General features: G+C 48.8%; 1 protein-coding gene across 2 annotated transcripts in view; it reads right to left on the minus strand.

Moving 5' to 3' along the window:
• Nucleotides 1-5357: 5357 nt before the first annotated feature.
• The window catches only part of alg14 (ALG14 UDP-N-acetylglucosaminyltransferase subunit), a 101487-nt gene continuing 91642 nt past the window's right edge, over nucleotides 5358-15202 (minus strand). For both annotated transcript variants that reach the window (XM_038793897.1, XM_038793896.1), the window contains one exon: nucleotides 5358-5691. In XM_038793897.1, the coding sequence (XP_038649825.1) occupies nucleotides 5461-5691 (231 nt within the window). In that variant the 3' untranslated portion in view covers nucleotides 5358-5460. The remainder of the gene's footprint in view (nucleotides 5692-15202) is intronic.

Consider the following 15202-nt stretch of genomic DNA (forward strand, 5'->3'; position numbering starts at 1 on the left):
GTGGGACTACCCCTCCTCCATAGTGCCCATCAACCAGTCCACCCTCCCCCGCTCCTGCGCAGGAAAAGAAAACCCCGCCCCCTCCCTCTCCCAGCGCGGGGACCCCGCAGAAAGCCCACGCTTTCACCCCGCCAGGCCCCGCCTCCTCCAGGGCCACTCCCATTGTCAGTCCCCCCCACCAGCTCCCCAAACACCCCGTTTACCCCTCAGTTCAAACCCGTCCACCCAACTCCTGCTAGAAAACCCATAAACACCTGTACGGAATCACCCCACCCACGCTACGGCCACCCCACATCATACCCTAAACCCCGCAAATACACATACAGTATAAATAAATACAGTATTCTACAGCATCCCCCATCCGGGGGACCCTCAGTTTGTGTCCAGTTTCTCGGCTTGCACGAAGGCCCACGCCTCCTCCGGGGTCTCAAAATAGTGGTGCCGATCCTGGTAGGTGACCCACAGACGCACCGGCTGCAACATTCCAAACTTCACCTTCCGTCTGTGGAGCACCGCCTTCGTCCAGTTAAACCCGGCCCTCCGCCTCGCCACCTCCGCACTCCAGTCCTGGAAGATCCGCACCTCCGTGTTCTCCCATTTGCTGCTCCGCTCCTTCTTGGCCCACCGGAGCACACACTCACGATCCACGAACCGGTGGAACCTCACCAACACCACCCGCGGCGGCTCGTTCGGCTTGGGCCTCCTAGCCAGAATTCTGTGGGCCTCCTCCAACTCCAGGGGCCCCTGGAAGGACCCAGCCCCCATCAGCGTGTTCAGCATCATCACCACATAGGCCGCTAGGTCCGACCCCTCCAGCCCCTCCGTGAGGCCCAGGATCTGTAAATTCTTCCTCCTCGACCGGTTGTCCAACTCCTCGCACTGCTCCTGCCATCTTTTATGGAGCGCCTCGTGCACCTCCACCTTCCCCACCATGGCCACGACCTCCCTTTCGGCGGCCTGCTGCTGCAGCTCCCGGATCGCAGCCCCCTGGGCCGTCTGGGTCTCCATCAGTTCCCTGTTGGTTACCTTGATGGACTCCAGCAGCTCCACTTTCAGATCCTGGAAGCAGCGCAGCAGATTCGTCTGCTGCTACTGGACCCACTTCTTCAGTTCTTCAAAACTTTCGCCGGCCGCCATTTTGTCCTTCGGGTCCCGATTTTTTTCAAGAGTTTTTCCTCCCGATTCTCTCCCTGCTCCGCTCCTGGTCTGCACCATGGGACGTCTGGGGCGACTCCTGGCCTCTTCCCCCGTCAGGAATTTCCTCTCAAGCTCCGTTGGGGGCCTTTAAAAAAGCCCCGAAGTCCGTTTCTTTCGGGAGCCTCCGAACGTGCGGCTCAGCTGGTCATTGCCACTACCGGAAGTTGTCAAACGCTTTCTCTGCATCCAGGGAACTGATTACCTCTGGCTGCGGATCGATGGGGGCGACTACACTGCATTCAGTAACCTCCTTATATTGAGACTATGCCCTCAGGTTCTAGTTATTTCTACTAATTGAAACATCCTCTCCTTCAACCACTCCTCCTCTGGGGTGGCCAAATACTGACGATCCATTGCCTGAATTACCTCCACCAACCTGTCTTTCTGTCCTCCCCATCATCTCCCTTTGCGCCTTGATCAAAATCAGCTCCCCCCCAATTACCGCCTTTAACGCCTCCCAGACATGGAGGTAGAAACCTCCTTGTTCTTACTGAATTCCAAGTACGTACCTATAGTCGCTCCTATCCTCTCACATGCCCTCTTATCCACCAACAGTGCCAATCTCACCTCCACGGCGGTCACTGGGTGCACTCCTTCGCTGTGCACAGATCCACATAGTGCAACGCATGGTCCGATATGACACTCATTCTGAGCCTACCACCCTGCAAGCAGTACCTTACCCACAATTTAAAAAGTCAATATGGGAGTAAACCTAGTGTACATGCGAGAAAAAGGAAAACTCCTGCTCTCTTGGGCGCTTAAACCTTCACGGATCCACAGCTCCCATCCGCTCCCTCACCAACTGCCCAAACATTTTTCCCCACGTATTCCGTGTTTCTCACACCCTCATTTCCCTTGGGCAGATCCTCAAGTTCTGTCACCTGGAGCGGTTCTCCAAGTCATCAATCTTGGCCTTCAACTTATTTTGCCCGTCCAACATCATCACCATCTCTGCCTCCGAGGAGGAAATCCGATTTTCTGGTCAGCAATCGTCTCCTCCACCCTCTGGATCAACACATTCGGCGACTCCAGCCAGTATTCTCCAGGGCTGCCTAAATTGGTTCAGCCACTCTCGCCAAGTCTTCAGTGACCGCCTGCCTTTGCTTTTTAAATTCAGCCGCGAGGAACGCCACCAACTTGCCTGTCAACCAGAGCGGGCAACGACGCCTCAGGACCCTCCCCCCCCCCCCCCCCCCCCACCCCGTCCCACCATCTTTTCCCCTCCTGTACCATGCGTGTCTTTGGAGTCTGAAGAATGCCCCTTATTCGACACACTCCTTGTCTGGTAACTCTTCGACATCACCCACCGGAGGAGAAATCTTCGTTCTTCTACTTCACCACTTCTCCACCTGCACCACCCCCCACAAAACGGGCAAAAAAGCCAGTCCTCAGGCAGGAGCTGCCTTATGTGCGACCACTCACTCCCATGACAGTCACCAAAAGTCCAACACTTTTCCTGATTTTGACCACCACTGTTAATGCTACACTGCTCTACCCCTGGATTGTTGAGTGGCCTATATTGTTGCAGCTCCAGGGTGGCACTGTGGCGCAGTGCTTAGCACTGCTGCCTCACGGCACCAGGGTTCAATCCCAGCCCTGTGTCACTGCCCATGTGGACTTTGCACATTCTCCCTGTGACTGCGTGTGTCTCACCCCCACAACAGAAAAGATGTGCAGGGTAGGTTGATTGGCCACACATATTGCCCCTTAAATTAGAAAAGAATTGGGTACTCTAAATTTATTTTAAAAGAATACATTGTTACAGTTCCTTCTACAAATGTCTTTGAATGGTCTTGAACTCAGCAGCAAGTTTAAATGATCTCCTACTGTTCCGCTCAATTTGTTGTGTGACAATCAGCAACAGACGCTCAATATTGTTGCAGAAAACTTTATTATTTTTTAATGCAATCTAACACCAGAGAAAGCGGCCTCCCCACCCCCCCCCCCCCCCCCCCCCCCCCCCCCCCCATCGCCCCATTCTTGTTATTATTAATTTCCTACATGGTTCACTTATCAAAAAGAATTTACCAAGTCCATTTGTAAGAATACAGTAGCATCAGTACAAACACATTGGCATTTAAATTTCAGAGTTATTTCAGACACAGCGGGCATAAATCAAGTTCTGTGAGAACGAGCCCACCCTTTAAACTCTAATCTGCGACAGTGTCAGTTCAGAATGCAGATAAATGGAATGTACCGTTTGACAGAAAGTAAACATGACACATTGAGGTCAGCCTAGGAATCTGCCCACCAAATCATTTAAGATACCATTACAATAACTAGGCAACAGTATGAAGTGAAGGAAACTGGCAGCTGCATATAAATTATTATTGCATTGCTACACATTAATTTTGTGGTGTTTGGCTAGCTGCCAAGTCCCAGATTTCTAAACCAGCCGATATACAGAACCTAAAATAAACTTAATGCTAGACTTGCTTTTTTTTTTGAGAGACAAAGGTTTCTTTCCTTGCAGCTGCCTCCCCTCTGTGGATGTGTTCCCCACATGATGGGCTACGGAGATGCAGAAAGTCAAAGTTCCATCAACACCACCTTCTCGAGGGTAATTAGGCATTGCCAATAAATGCTGGCCTAGCCAGTGATAGCCATATCCCATGAATGAATTTTCTTAAAACCCAGGACTGAATATTTACTTACTTCATGATGTTTCCTACACCGCAACAAGGACACTGGGGTGGCACAGCAGTTAGCACTGCTGCCTCATAGAACCAGGGACCCGGGTTCAATTCGGCCCTGGGTGGAGTTTGCACATTCTCCGAGTATCAGTGTGTGTCCGGGTGCTCTGGTTCCCTCCCACAGTCCAAAAGATGTGCAAGTTAGGTGGGTTGGCCATGATTGAAATCCAGGGATGTACAGGTTAGGTGGCATTATGGATATGGGGCGGGTGAGTGGGCCTAGTGCTCTTTCAGAGGGTCGATGCAGACTCGATGGACCGAATGGCCTCCTTCTGCATTGTGGAGATTCTGTTCTATTCTTCCACATTTCAAAAGTACTTGGTTGGTTATCAAGCTTTGAGATGAGGTCGTGAAAGACAGAATATAAATAGAAGCCTTTCCTTCTTTCTTTAAAACTGGGATCTCAATCAGCTAATGTATCGTGGGGGGGGGGGGGATCAGTCCCCACCTTTCCATTCCAGTGATCAATAATTGGGAATTTCCAACATTCTCCCCTTGTTTGTGTGGGTTTCGCCCCCACAACCCAAAGATGTGCAGGCTAGGTGGATTGGCCACGCTAAATTGCCCCTTAATCTGAAAAAATGAATTGGGTACTCTAAATTTAAAAAAAGAATTGAAAAAATAATTGGGAATTCCTTTTTCAACAGGTGCTGTGAGAGAAATGAGAAAGAAAAGCAAACCTCAGGAAGGAACGAAGGAGTAGCAGGGAGACGGAAGTACAATACAAAACTTAACAGAATCTAAAAAAGAAAATCAACGGCGATAGGCACTAGAGATTAGGGTAAATAATTCAAAATGTCATGGAAAGACGTCAGATTAAATAGATGGGTGTATGAATGTAAAGTGCGCCAACAATTTTATTGCTTCAGTAGTTGGCTTTGGTGTTCAAAGGGAGTAAGAAAGCATACAATAGTACGAGCACAAGGGTGCTCAAAAAAGAAAAAAAGCTCTTCAAAACAAGGAGAGTTCAAATGGCTCTCTGGGAGTCAACTGCAATGCCACACTACCGTTTGATGTGCAAAAATGTTTGTAGCAGTTTAGCATTCCTGATAAATATAAAGCAAATGCAGACACATTTAGTGTATACTGTCGCTCAGGAACGTGGTTGTACAGCGCAAAGATAACAGCGTCGATCCATTAAAATGGGCAGGGTTTGTTGGGTCTAATGGCTTTCTTCTCTTGTTAAAACACTGTTATGCTGACAACAATTCAGAGAGCCGAGGAGTCTAAGTACTTGAAGCAGCCAACGTTTCCAACAACAACTTTATACAGTCGTTTAGGCAGGGGTTGGCTCTCTCAAAATGGACATGTTAATACTTCATTCTCTGACCTAGCTAGCAGCAGTCCCGGAGACAAAACGTATATTTAGATCTTCCCCCAAAAACCATAAATTTAGACAGAATTTTTCCTTTCAGTACGCGGTCTCCCCCACCCCCCCACACACACTTTCAGACAGGAGGCCCAATATACAATGTCTGGAATGTATTTTATTCTGCATAGCTGCTGTTTCCTGACATCTGGACAGAGGTATGCTATCTCGGCTATCGTTCTCCCAGCCTCAACGGGTAGCTCAGACCAGCCGGCCAAGGTAGATTGCTTTGGGATATTTCTTCTGTAGCGCTGACCACTGAACAAAAAAGTAATCTGACAAATTGTACAGTATCTTCCCAGAAAGAGACAAGGTTTCAACTCGGCAGATGCTCTCTATGTAGATAATCAGCACTTTCTTCATTCCGAGTATTCTGAGCATCAGAGCGGATATGCAGAGGGGCACACATGTTCCTGGTCCGTTACACAGCACCTGCACAGAAAAACAAGAGGGGTTATTTTTTGCATGATTTACGGGTGTTTTCAGAGTTCAGTGCAGCCAATGTGGATCATTAGCTCTCTGCCCTTCCAGTGCTGATTGTAGGGACTTCACTCTGACAGTCCCGATATAGATCGACCCTCGAAGGGCGTGAAACTTGTGAAACTTCAGTCAAAATAGGAGTGACAGGCTTCAGGAAGCAAAGAGGAGAAAGCAGATCCAAAAAAATTCTTTGCAATGACAGAACTTTACTAAAGCTAATGACCGTGATGTGCATCCCAGGCAATGATCTAATTCAACACTGCCAGCCAACCTAAACCACTAACTACGGAAAATATTTTGTTACATTCCACATGCACACATGCATAAGCCATAAATATTAGACTGTGAAATGATGATCTGGTTTCATTGATGTGTTAGATGAAGTAATGCCGTGAAATTAGATCTCCACCATTAATGGCTGTCACCTGACATCATCCCTGCACCGTCTTGATAAAAAGCAGCAACAGCAGTCCTCAAAGGCAAAAATATTTTTTTTTAATTTAAAAATATGGAAATGCAATTACCTTCCCCATTCTTCCCCAGGCTGATACCCCACCCACAATGGGCGGCACTATTGCTTCACAGCGCCAGGGACCTGGGTTCGATTCCCGGCTTGGATCACTGTCTGTGCAGAGTCTGCATGTTCTCCTCGTGTCTGCATGGGTTTCCTCCGGGTGCTCCGGTTTCCTCCCACAAGTCACGAAAGACGTGCTTGTTAGGGGAATTGGAAATTCTGAATTCTCCCTCCGTGTACCCAAACAGGCTGTTAATGTAAGCCTACTTGTGGCATTAAGATTATTATTACACCAGCTGTTCACTATATTGCTCCACATTCCCATAAGCAATGTTGGGCTGGATTCAATCACTTCTTGGCCTTTTGGCTAAGATGTGTGAGGTCAGGTGTAATGCCTGGATCTCTCTTGTGGAGACCATGAATTGGATTCAATTTGAATTGATTTTTGGAGCAGGCAAGGAACTTGATTAGCCCCTGTGGTTAGCCCCTGTCCACACTTTGTAACTCTGCTAAAGTAATAATAACAAAAAGCATTGGCCTGGATTATCCAATTCTGCGGTTCTGTCTAGAGGATGCGTCTGGTCTTATGACCAAAAAGTTGCCGCCGCCCCCGCACCGCTGCTCTGTCCGGTGGGAGGGATATCAGCCCCCGGCGTTACCTGCCAATACAGATGCAGAATGGCCAGATCTGTGGCCACGCGTGCGCACAGCGACGGCCGGGCCGTACGACATGGTGCCCGCCGCACGCTGACCCTGCCTGACAAAAACTGCCCTCAGTCCCCTTGCCACCCTCGGACCACCCCACCAGTCACCCAGACCCCGCTGAAGCCCCATCTGCCAGCGGAATGCCCCCCCCTCCCCCCATTGACTGTGGCGCCACTGAACATAGTCCGCAGCCGCCACACCAGGTTTACAAAGTTCAGAGGACATGCAACCGTCATCATCAGGAAGTCGGCCCATCAGGGGCGGAGCATCGGGGGAGGGCCTCAGGTGACATCCTGAGGCCGCTCCAATGGCGTGCGCCGTATTCCTGGAGTACGCTGTTTTTGTGGGGACGGAGCATCGGAAAAATCGCGCCGCCCCCCCCCGCCCGATTTCGGTGTCGAAAGAGATTCTCCGGCTAATCGCCGAACCCGATTTCGGCGTCGACAATCGGAGAATCCCGCCCGTTGTCTCTCAATTTACGAAATATAAAACACTATAACACCCCACCCCTCCGCGGCTTCCCTTTCCTCCCAAACACTAGTATGGCTGTGTTTACCATATAGATCATGCTGGTGTCAATATACTCCCTTATTCTTAGCTCTAGCCGAGCTCCATCATCCTCTAGTTGGCTCTTTCTGACCTCCCATCTCTAATCTCATGTTCCATCTTTCTCCTCTGTTACTAAAAGTCTCAAAACTCTTCTCTACCTTGTCTTCTCCTTCACCACTACTACCATCACCCAATCACTAGCCCTGCTCAACCTTCTCATCCTGCTGATCACCACTAACCTTCTTCCACCTTTATTCTTGTCCAACCTTCAGCCCCTCTTTTACTTTTCTCATGCTCTGCCTTAACCCTCCAGCCCCAAACATAACACTTCTCCCTCAGATTCTCCCTCACTTATTTCCCTATCTATGTTTGACCTAAAAAGTAGACATAGGTCCCCACGCCCCATGTGAAAAATAAAATGGCTTAAAAGTTTATCCTGCACCTTTCCTGATCCCCGGACATCCCACGGTGCTTTCAAGCCAATGAATTATCTTTTGAAGTGTGGTCCCTGTTCTAATGTATGAAATACAACAACCCATTTGCAAACAGCAAGCTCCCACAAGTACCAATGATAAAATGACCAGATAATCTGTATTGGTGAAGTTGGTTGAGGGATACATACTCAATAGCAACCTCATCTTCAAAATAGTGCAATGGGATTTTAAGCATCCTGAGAAGAAAAATGGAACCTTGGTTAAACATCTGGGGCGGGATTCTCCCGTACCCGGTAGGGGGGGGGGGGGTCCCAGCGGGACGGAGTGGTGTGAACCACTCCGGCATTGGGCCGCCCCAAAGGTGTGGAATCCTCTGCACCTTTAGAGGCTAGGCCCGCCCCGGAGTGGTTGGCGACCCGCCGGCTGGCGTGGAAGGCCTTTGGCGCCACGCCAGCCGAGGCCGAGGGGACTCCACTAGCCGGCGCGGGACTGCGCATGCGCGGGAGCGTTAGCGGCTGCTGACTTCATCCCCGCGCATGTGCGGGGGGGGGGTCACCTACGCGTTGGGCATGGCGGAGCCTGAGATGGCCGGCGCGTAGGAAAAGAGTGCCCCCACGGCACAGGCACGCCCATGGATCGGTGGGCCCTGATCGCGGGCCAGGCCATCGTGGGGGCACCCCCCCGGGGCCGGATCGCCCCGCGCACCCCCCAGGACCCCAGAGTCCGTCCGCACCGCCAGGTCCAGCCGGTAAGGGACCTAGTCCAATTTACGCGGGCGGGACTGGCATTGAACCAGCGGGACTTTGGCCCATCGCAGGCCGGAGAATCGCCGGGGGGGGGGGCTGTGCCGACCAGCGCGGCGCGATTCCTGCCCTGAATCTCCGGTGCTGGAGAATTTGGCGGCCAGCAGGGACCCGGCAGGGGGTCAGAGAATCCCGCCCCTGATCAGAAAGAAGTCACCTCTAACAGTGCAACACTTCCTCGGTGCTCCAATGAACTGTCAACCTTGATTTAGTGCTCAAATCTCAGAGTGGGAGTTCGAACATGCAACCTTCTCCTTGGAGCCCAGAGTGCTATCAATGGACCCAGTGTGCTATCAATGGACCCAGAGTGCTATCAATGGACACAGAGTGCTATCAATGGACCCAGAGTGATATCAATGGACCCAGAGTGCTATCAATGGGCCCAGAGTGCTATCAATGGGCCCAGAGTGCTATCAATGGGCCCAGAGTGCTATCAATGGACTCAGTGCTATCAATGGACAGTGCTATCAATGGACCCAGAGTGCTATCAATGGACCCAGAGTGCTATCAATGGACACAGAGTGCTATCAATGGACCCAGAGTGCTATCAATGGACCCAGAGTGCTATCAATGGGCCCAGAGTGCTATCAATGGGCCCAGAGTGCCATCAATGGACTCAGAGTGCTATCAATGGACCCAGAGTGCTATCAATGGACCCAGAGTGCTATCAATGGACCCAGAGAGCTATCAATGGGCCCAGAGAGCTATCAATGGGCCCAGAGTGCTATCAATGGACCCAGAGAGCTATCAATGGACCCAGTGTGCTATCAATGGACCCAGAGTGCTATCAATGGACACAGAGTGCTATCAATGGACCCAGAGTGCTATCAATGGACCCAGAGTGCTATCAATGGACCCAGAGTGCTATCAATGGACCCAGAGTGCTATCAATGGACCAAGAGTGCTATCAATGGACCCAGAGTGCTATCAATGGACCCAGAGTGCTATCAATGGACCCAGAGTGCTATCAATGGACCCAGAGTGCTATCAATGGACCCAGAGTGCTATCAATGGACCCAGTGTGCTATCAATGGACCCAGAGTGCTATCAATGGACCCAGTGTGCTATCAATGGACCCAGTGTGCTATCAATGGACCCAGAGTGCTATCAATGGACCCAGTGTGCTATCAATGGACCCAGAGTGCTATCAATGAGCCCAGAGAGCTATCAATGGACCCAGAGTGCTATCAATGGACTCAGAGTGCTATCAATGGACCCAGTGTGCTATCAATGAGCCCAGAGAGCTATCAATGGACCCAGAGTGCTATTAATGGACCCAGAGTACCTCAATGGACCCAGAGTACCTCAATGGACCCAGAGTGCTATCAATGGTCCGCACCAAGACCCAAACCAGCAAACCCCAAAAGCACAAATTCATCCCTATTTAGGCTGATTGCCCATCAAGACAAAATAGCTTGTCTGTTTCAGCAGATGTCCTAATTTAGGTCAGTGTCTATTGCAATGCTGTGGAAAAGGCCACAGGTGACAATTTTGATGCACACACTTAATGTGCATCACCAGGGTGGCACATGTTGACTTTTGCAGACTATGATGCTTGTAGTTGTTCCTTGAAGAGGACTTGGAGGTGCGCACTCTGCTCATTTCGATTCTTAGGGGCCAGCCTGGCTTAGAAATCGGTTTTTGGTCAATAACTGACTAAAACTGAAGGTGCTGTTTTATCCTCCTTTCGTATTGCCTGACATTAGAAAAGAGGAGCTCATAAACTGGATGAATTCTCCGTGTACTTTCTAGCTGCTGGCTACGTGGGCCAGGGACACGGGAAGATTGTTGTCCGTCACCGGTTTTTTTGGCCGATGCTTGATTCAGAAGTCAAAGAATTCATAGAGTTCTTTTTAAAAAATAAATTTAGCGTACCCAATTCATTTCTTTTTCCAATTAAGTGGCAATTTAGTGTGGCTAATCCACCTAACCTGCACATCTTTGGGTTGTGGGGGTGAAACTCCACACAGACAGTGACCCAGAGCCGGGATTGAACCTGGGTCCTCAGCGCTGTGAGGCAGCAGGCCTAACCCACTGCGCCACCGTGCTGCCCTCATAGAGCTCTTTTTGATATAACTTTTAAGAACTTGCAAGAAAGCAAGAATCAGAGCACCAATTCTGCTAATTTATTTATTCCGTCTCTTCATAATGGGCATTTTTCTACCAATTTCAGTTACAGGCAAAATACTTCCCTTTCCAGTGCAAATATGCCCTTAGCGCGATCTGTCCTCGATGCGGAGCTCTCAAGGTCAAGTTTCAGTTAGCAGGAAACATGCGCTTGCTTAGGGAAACAAAACCATTGTGTGGAGGACCGGCGAGAAATATGTGGCGGGGGTGCGGATCATAACAGAGTCTGACAGCTTTGTAAAGCAACATATACATTTCCGCTGTCTCAGGCATTTTTACCAACAAACTTGATCCGAAAAGGGTTTAAAAAAAAGCTAAGGCGTATGGGAATTGACACTATAAGTAAAATAGATGTAAAATCGCATCCAAAAACATCACCTGAACAAGGATGGTATCTTCAGATAGGTCGGATGAAGGTGGACTTGGTTTATTTGATTAAATTCTTCCAAAATATGGCCAGTCCAAACAACACATTCCAGTTTCTGATCCCACTGTGCATAAAGAAATATTTCTTGCCAGTATCCTAAGTCCATCTTTCACAACCCTGATTATTTTGCTGTGCTACTGTGACATGTATAAAAATACTGTCCTGGGCGCACTTCCTCTCTGCCTTTAATTACCCTTTTTCCTTCTGTAAACACAGTCTGTTTCGGGACTGAAGACCTGTGGCTTATCTTGTTCCTTGCACACCTCTGCTATCTTCCAATCATCACACGTGAGCTCAGCAAAAGTGGTTGGTGCTGAGTGTGGGCCTGAAATATTCAGAGAGATCAGTTCCAATGGCACAGTGGTTAGCACTGCTACCTCACAACTCCAGGGGCCCGGGTTCAATTCCGGCCCTGGGTGACTGTGTGGAGTCTGCACGTTCTCCCCGTATCTGCGTGGGTTTCCTCCGCGTGCTCCGGTTTCCTCCCACAGTCCAAAGATGTGCGGGTTAGGTGGATTGGCCATGATAAATTGCCCTTAGTGTCCAAAATTGCCCTTAGTGGGGTTACTGAGTTATGGGGATAGGGTGGAGATGTTGACCTTGGGTAGGGGGTAGGGTGCTCTTTCCAAGAGCCGGTGCAGACTCGATGGGCCGAATGGCCTCCTTCTGCACTGTAAATCCTATGTAAATATCAGAATGTGTTCATGAGGTGAATAAAAGGTCTGTGCTCAGTGAAAGCAAAACTCAAGAGCAAGTGACAGGTGGCCCGGTGGGGGAGGGAGAGTTTGCATTGAGACTAAAATTGTTCGGAATATAAAAAAAAGATTAAAATGGAGGAGAAAGCTCACAGTCTAAAGTTGAACTCCAATGTTGAGTCCTGAGGGCTGTAATGTGTTGAATCGGGAGACGAGGTGCTATTCTATCAGTGTGTATGGGCTTCCCTGGAGCATTGCAGCTGGCCAAGGATGGACACGTGTGCATGAGAGCAAGATAGATCATAGAACAGTACAGCACAGAACAGGCCCTTCGGCCCTCGATGTTGTGCCGAGCAATGATCACCCTACTCAAACCCACGTATCCACCCTATACCCGTAACCCAAAAACCCCCCCTTAACCTTACTTTTTAGGACACTACGGGCAATTTAGCATGGCCAATCTACCCAACCCGCACATCTTTGGACTGTGGGAGGAAACCGGAGCACCCGGAGGAAACCCACGCACACACGGGGAAATACCGAGTTGGATTGGCAAGCAACCATAGGTTTGGAGCCACGCTTTAGAGCTCAACTCAGAATGTCGGACTGAAGACTGCACAAATATATGTTCTAACACCGAGCTACACTCAGGGACAGGTTCAAATCAGGACTAAAGGATACGTTTTAAAGATAATCTCAAAGCATCCATAAGATCTGCTGTATTATTAGTACATGGTAAGGAGATGCCTAATCGTGACCAGAATGGCAAATTGGTGCCAAGACTTTTCAATTAACAAGAGCAGGCATGGAGAGAGAACAGTGGGAGAGATAGAAAGAGATGGCAGCTGCTCAAGCCAACCATCCACCACCACCTCCACCGACAGTGGGAAAGCCGTCCACACGAAGATAGGGCTCAGACGCCAGCTGCAAGCGCACAGCCCAACACACCGATGTCTTACTGCCACCCAACCATCCACAGGAGAGAATCGACCTTGACATGGTAGGTCACAAATAAAATCAAACAAAAATCGAAAAGGTTAAAAAAACTCACTCACACTTTATTTTTAAAATCACTCCCCCAACAACAAGAAGGAAAAATATACAGTCAGCAAATATATTTCCAAACGAGGCATCCAAATTCATTGTCTGATGGCGGTCTGCCCTTCCTGTTTCTTGATTTGCTCTCATGGGTTCAGGAGAAATTCGGGCAGCACAATGGGGCAGTGGCTAGCACTGCAGTTTCACGGCGCCGAGGTCCCAGGTTCGATCCCGGCTCTGGGTCACTGTCCGTGTGGAGTTTGCATATTCTCCCCGTGTTTGCGTGGGTTTTGCCCCCACAAAGATGTGCAAGGTAGGTGGATTGGACACGCAGAATTGCCCCTTAATTGGAAAAAATGAGTTGGGTACTCTAAATTTATTTTTAAAGATGACTTCAGGAGAAATTTGCTAGACCTAAATGGGGCAGAAATTTCAGATTGGGGTGGCACGGTGGTGCAGGAGTTAACACTGCTGCCTCACGGCGCCGAGGACCCGGGTTCGGCCCCGGGTCACTGTCCGTGTGGAGTTTACACATTCTCCCCATCTCTGCGTGGATCTCACACCCACAACACAAAGTAGTGCAGGGTAGGTGGATTGGCTACGTTAAATTGCCCATTAATTCGGAAAAAAAAATGAATTGGGTACTCTAAATTTATTTTTAAAAATTCTGATTGTTCCAGCATTCATTTCACTGACTTTCTCAGGAGGGAGAAGGACGACGTACTGTATACTTTCAGGCAGCTATGGGCCACATTTCTGGGAGGATCTGTTAAACCACGGCTCTGAAATTCAGCTGAAAGACCTGTTTTTTTATTGCAAATAAGTCATACATTAAAATTTCTTTGCAATCATTCAGCCACATCTTTTGCAAATCTGAACGTTTAACTTCCACGCTCACTGCAATTAAAGGAAATTCCAGTTAGCATCAACCACCCCTCCCTAACTTTCTTGCTCAACTTTCTGCTTGATTAAGCTTGGACTGTGTGGATTTTCAGCTTCATCCTTCAAGTATTTTTAACAGTTTTTGCAAGATTCTTTGAAATTCATTCAACCTATCCCAAACCCCTGCAAATATTTCCGTTGCACATATTTATCCACTTCCCTCTTAAAAGCTATTATGAATTCTGCTACCATCATTGTCCCTGGTAGGCATTCCACCTCCGATGGCCAAAAGGCATCCTGTGCTGTAGATCTTTCCTAACAACGTTCTGCATGAAGATTCTCCGAACCCCTCTCTGGTGATAATCTTAACTATCATCACAAAACAAAAAGATCTTCCATCTCCATAACATCGCTCACCTTCGCCCCTGCCTCAGCTTATCTGCTGGTGAAACAGTGATTGATGTTCTTGCTACTCCACACCTACTGGTAAATGTTTCAATGCTTTCCTGGGTCGAGCTCCAACGTTCACCCTCAGTGAACCTGAGCCAGCCGTATCCTAACCCACACATTCCAGCTTACCAATTATCTTTGAGTTTACGGGCAGCACGGTGGCGCAGTGGGTTAGCCCTGCTGCCTCACGGCGCCGAGGTCCCAGGTTCAATCCTAGCTCTGGGTCACTGTCTGTGTGGAGTTTGCACATTCTCCCCATGTTTGCTTGGGTTTCGCCCCCACAACCCAAAGATGTGCAGGGTAGGTGGATTGGCCATGCTAAATTACCCCTTAATTGGAAAAAAATTAATTGGGTATCTAAATTTAAAAAAGATAAATAGATCTTTGAGTTTACTGCCTTCTGGTCCATCTAAATCGTAATTTAAAAATTCTCACCCGTGTTTTCAAATCCTGCATGGCCTCGCTCATCTCTATTTCTGGAACCTGGTGCAGCCTCACAATCCGCCAAGGACTTTAGTTTTGGCCTCTTGTGGAACCCCCATTTCCATCCTGCTATAATTTCTGGCCATGCCAACCATCACTATGGCATTTTATCCAAGTCTGTCAAGCTAGCAGAACTACTCTTTCTAATGCTATAGAGAGCATGGTGTGTATTCGTGAGTAATTTGACAACACACCACTAGTTAAGATAGGACCGTCTGACAATGTTTAGTTCAGAATTACCACTGATCACATTTGGTATGGTTGAGTACTTTCCAGGAGCTGGGTGATACGTGGCCTCTATTTGCTCTGTAACAATAAGGTCATGTTATTAGAAGTTTTGGCAAACTATTTGGCAA

Source organism: Scyliorhinus canicula, chromosome 4, assembly GCF_902713615.1.
Source record: "Scyliorhinus canicula chromosome 4, sScyCan1.1, whole genome shotgun sequence".
In the NCBI taxonomy this organism is placed as follows: domain Eukaryota; kingdom Metazoa; phylum Chordata; class Chondrichthyes; order Carcharhiniformes; family Scyliorhinidae; genus Scyliorhinus; species Scyliorhinus canicula.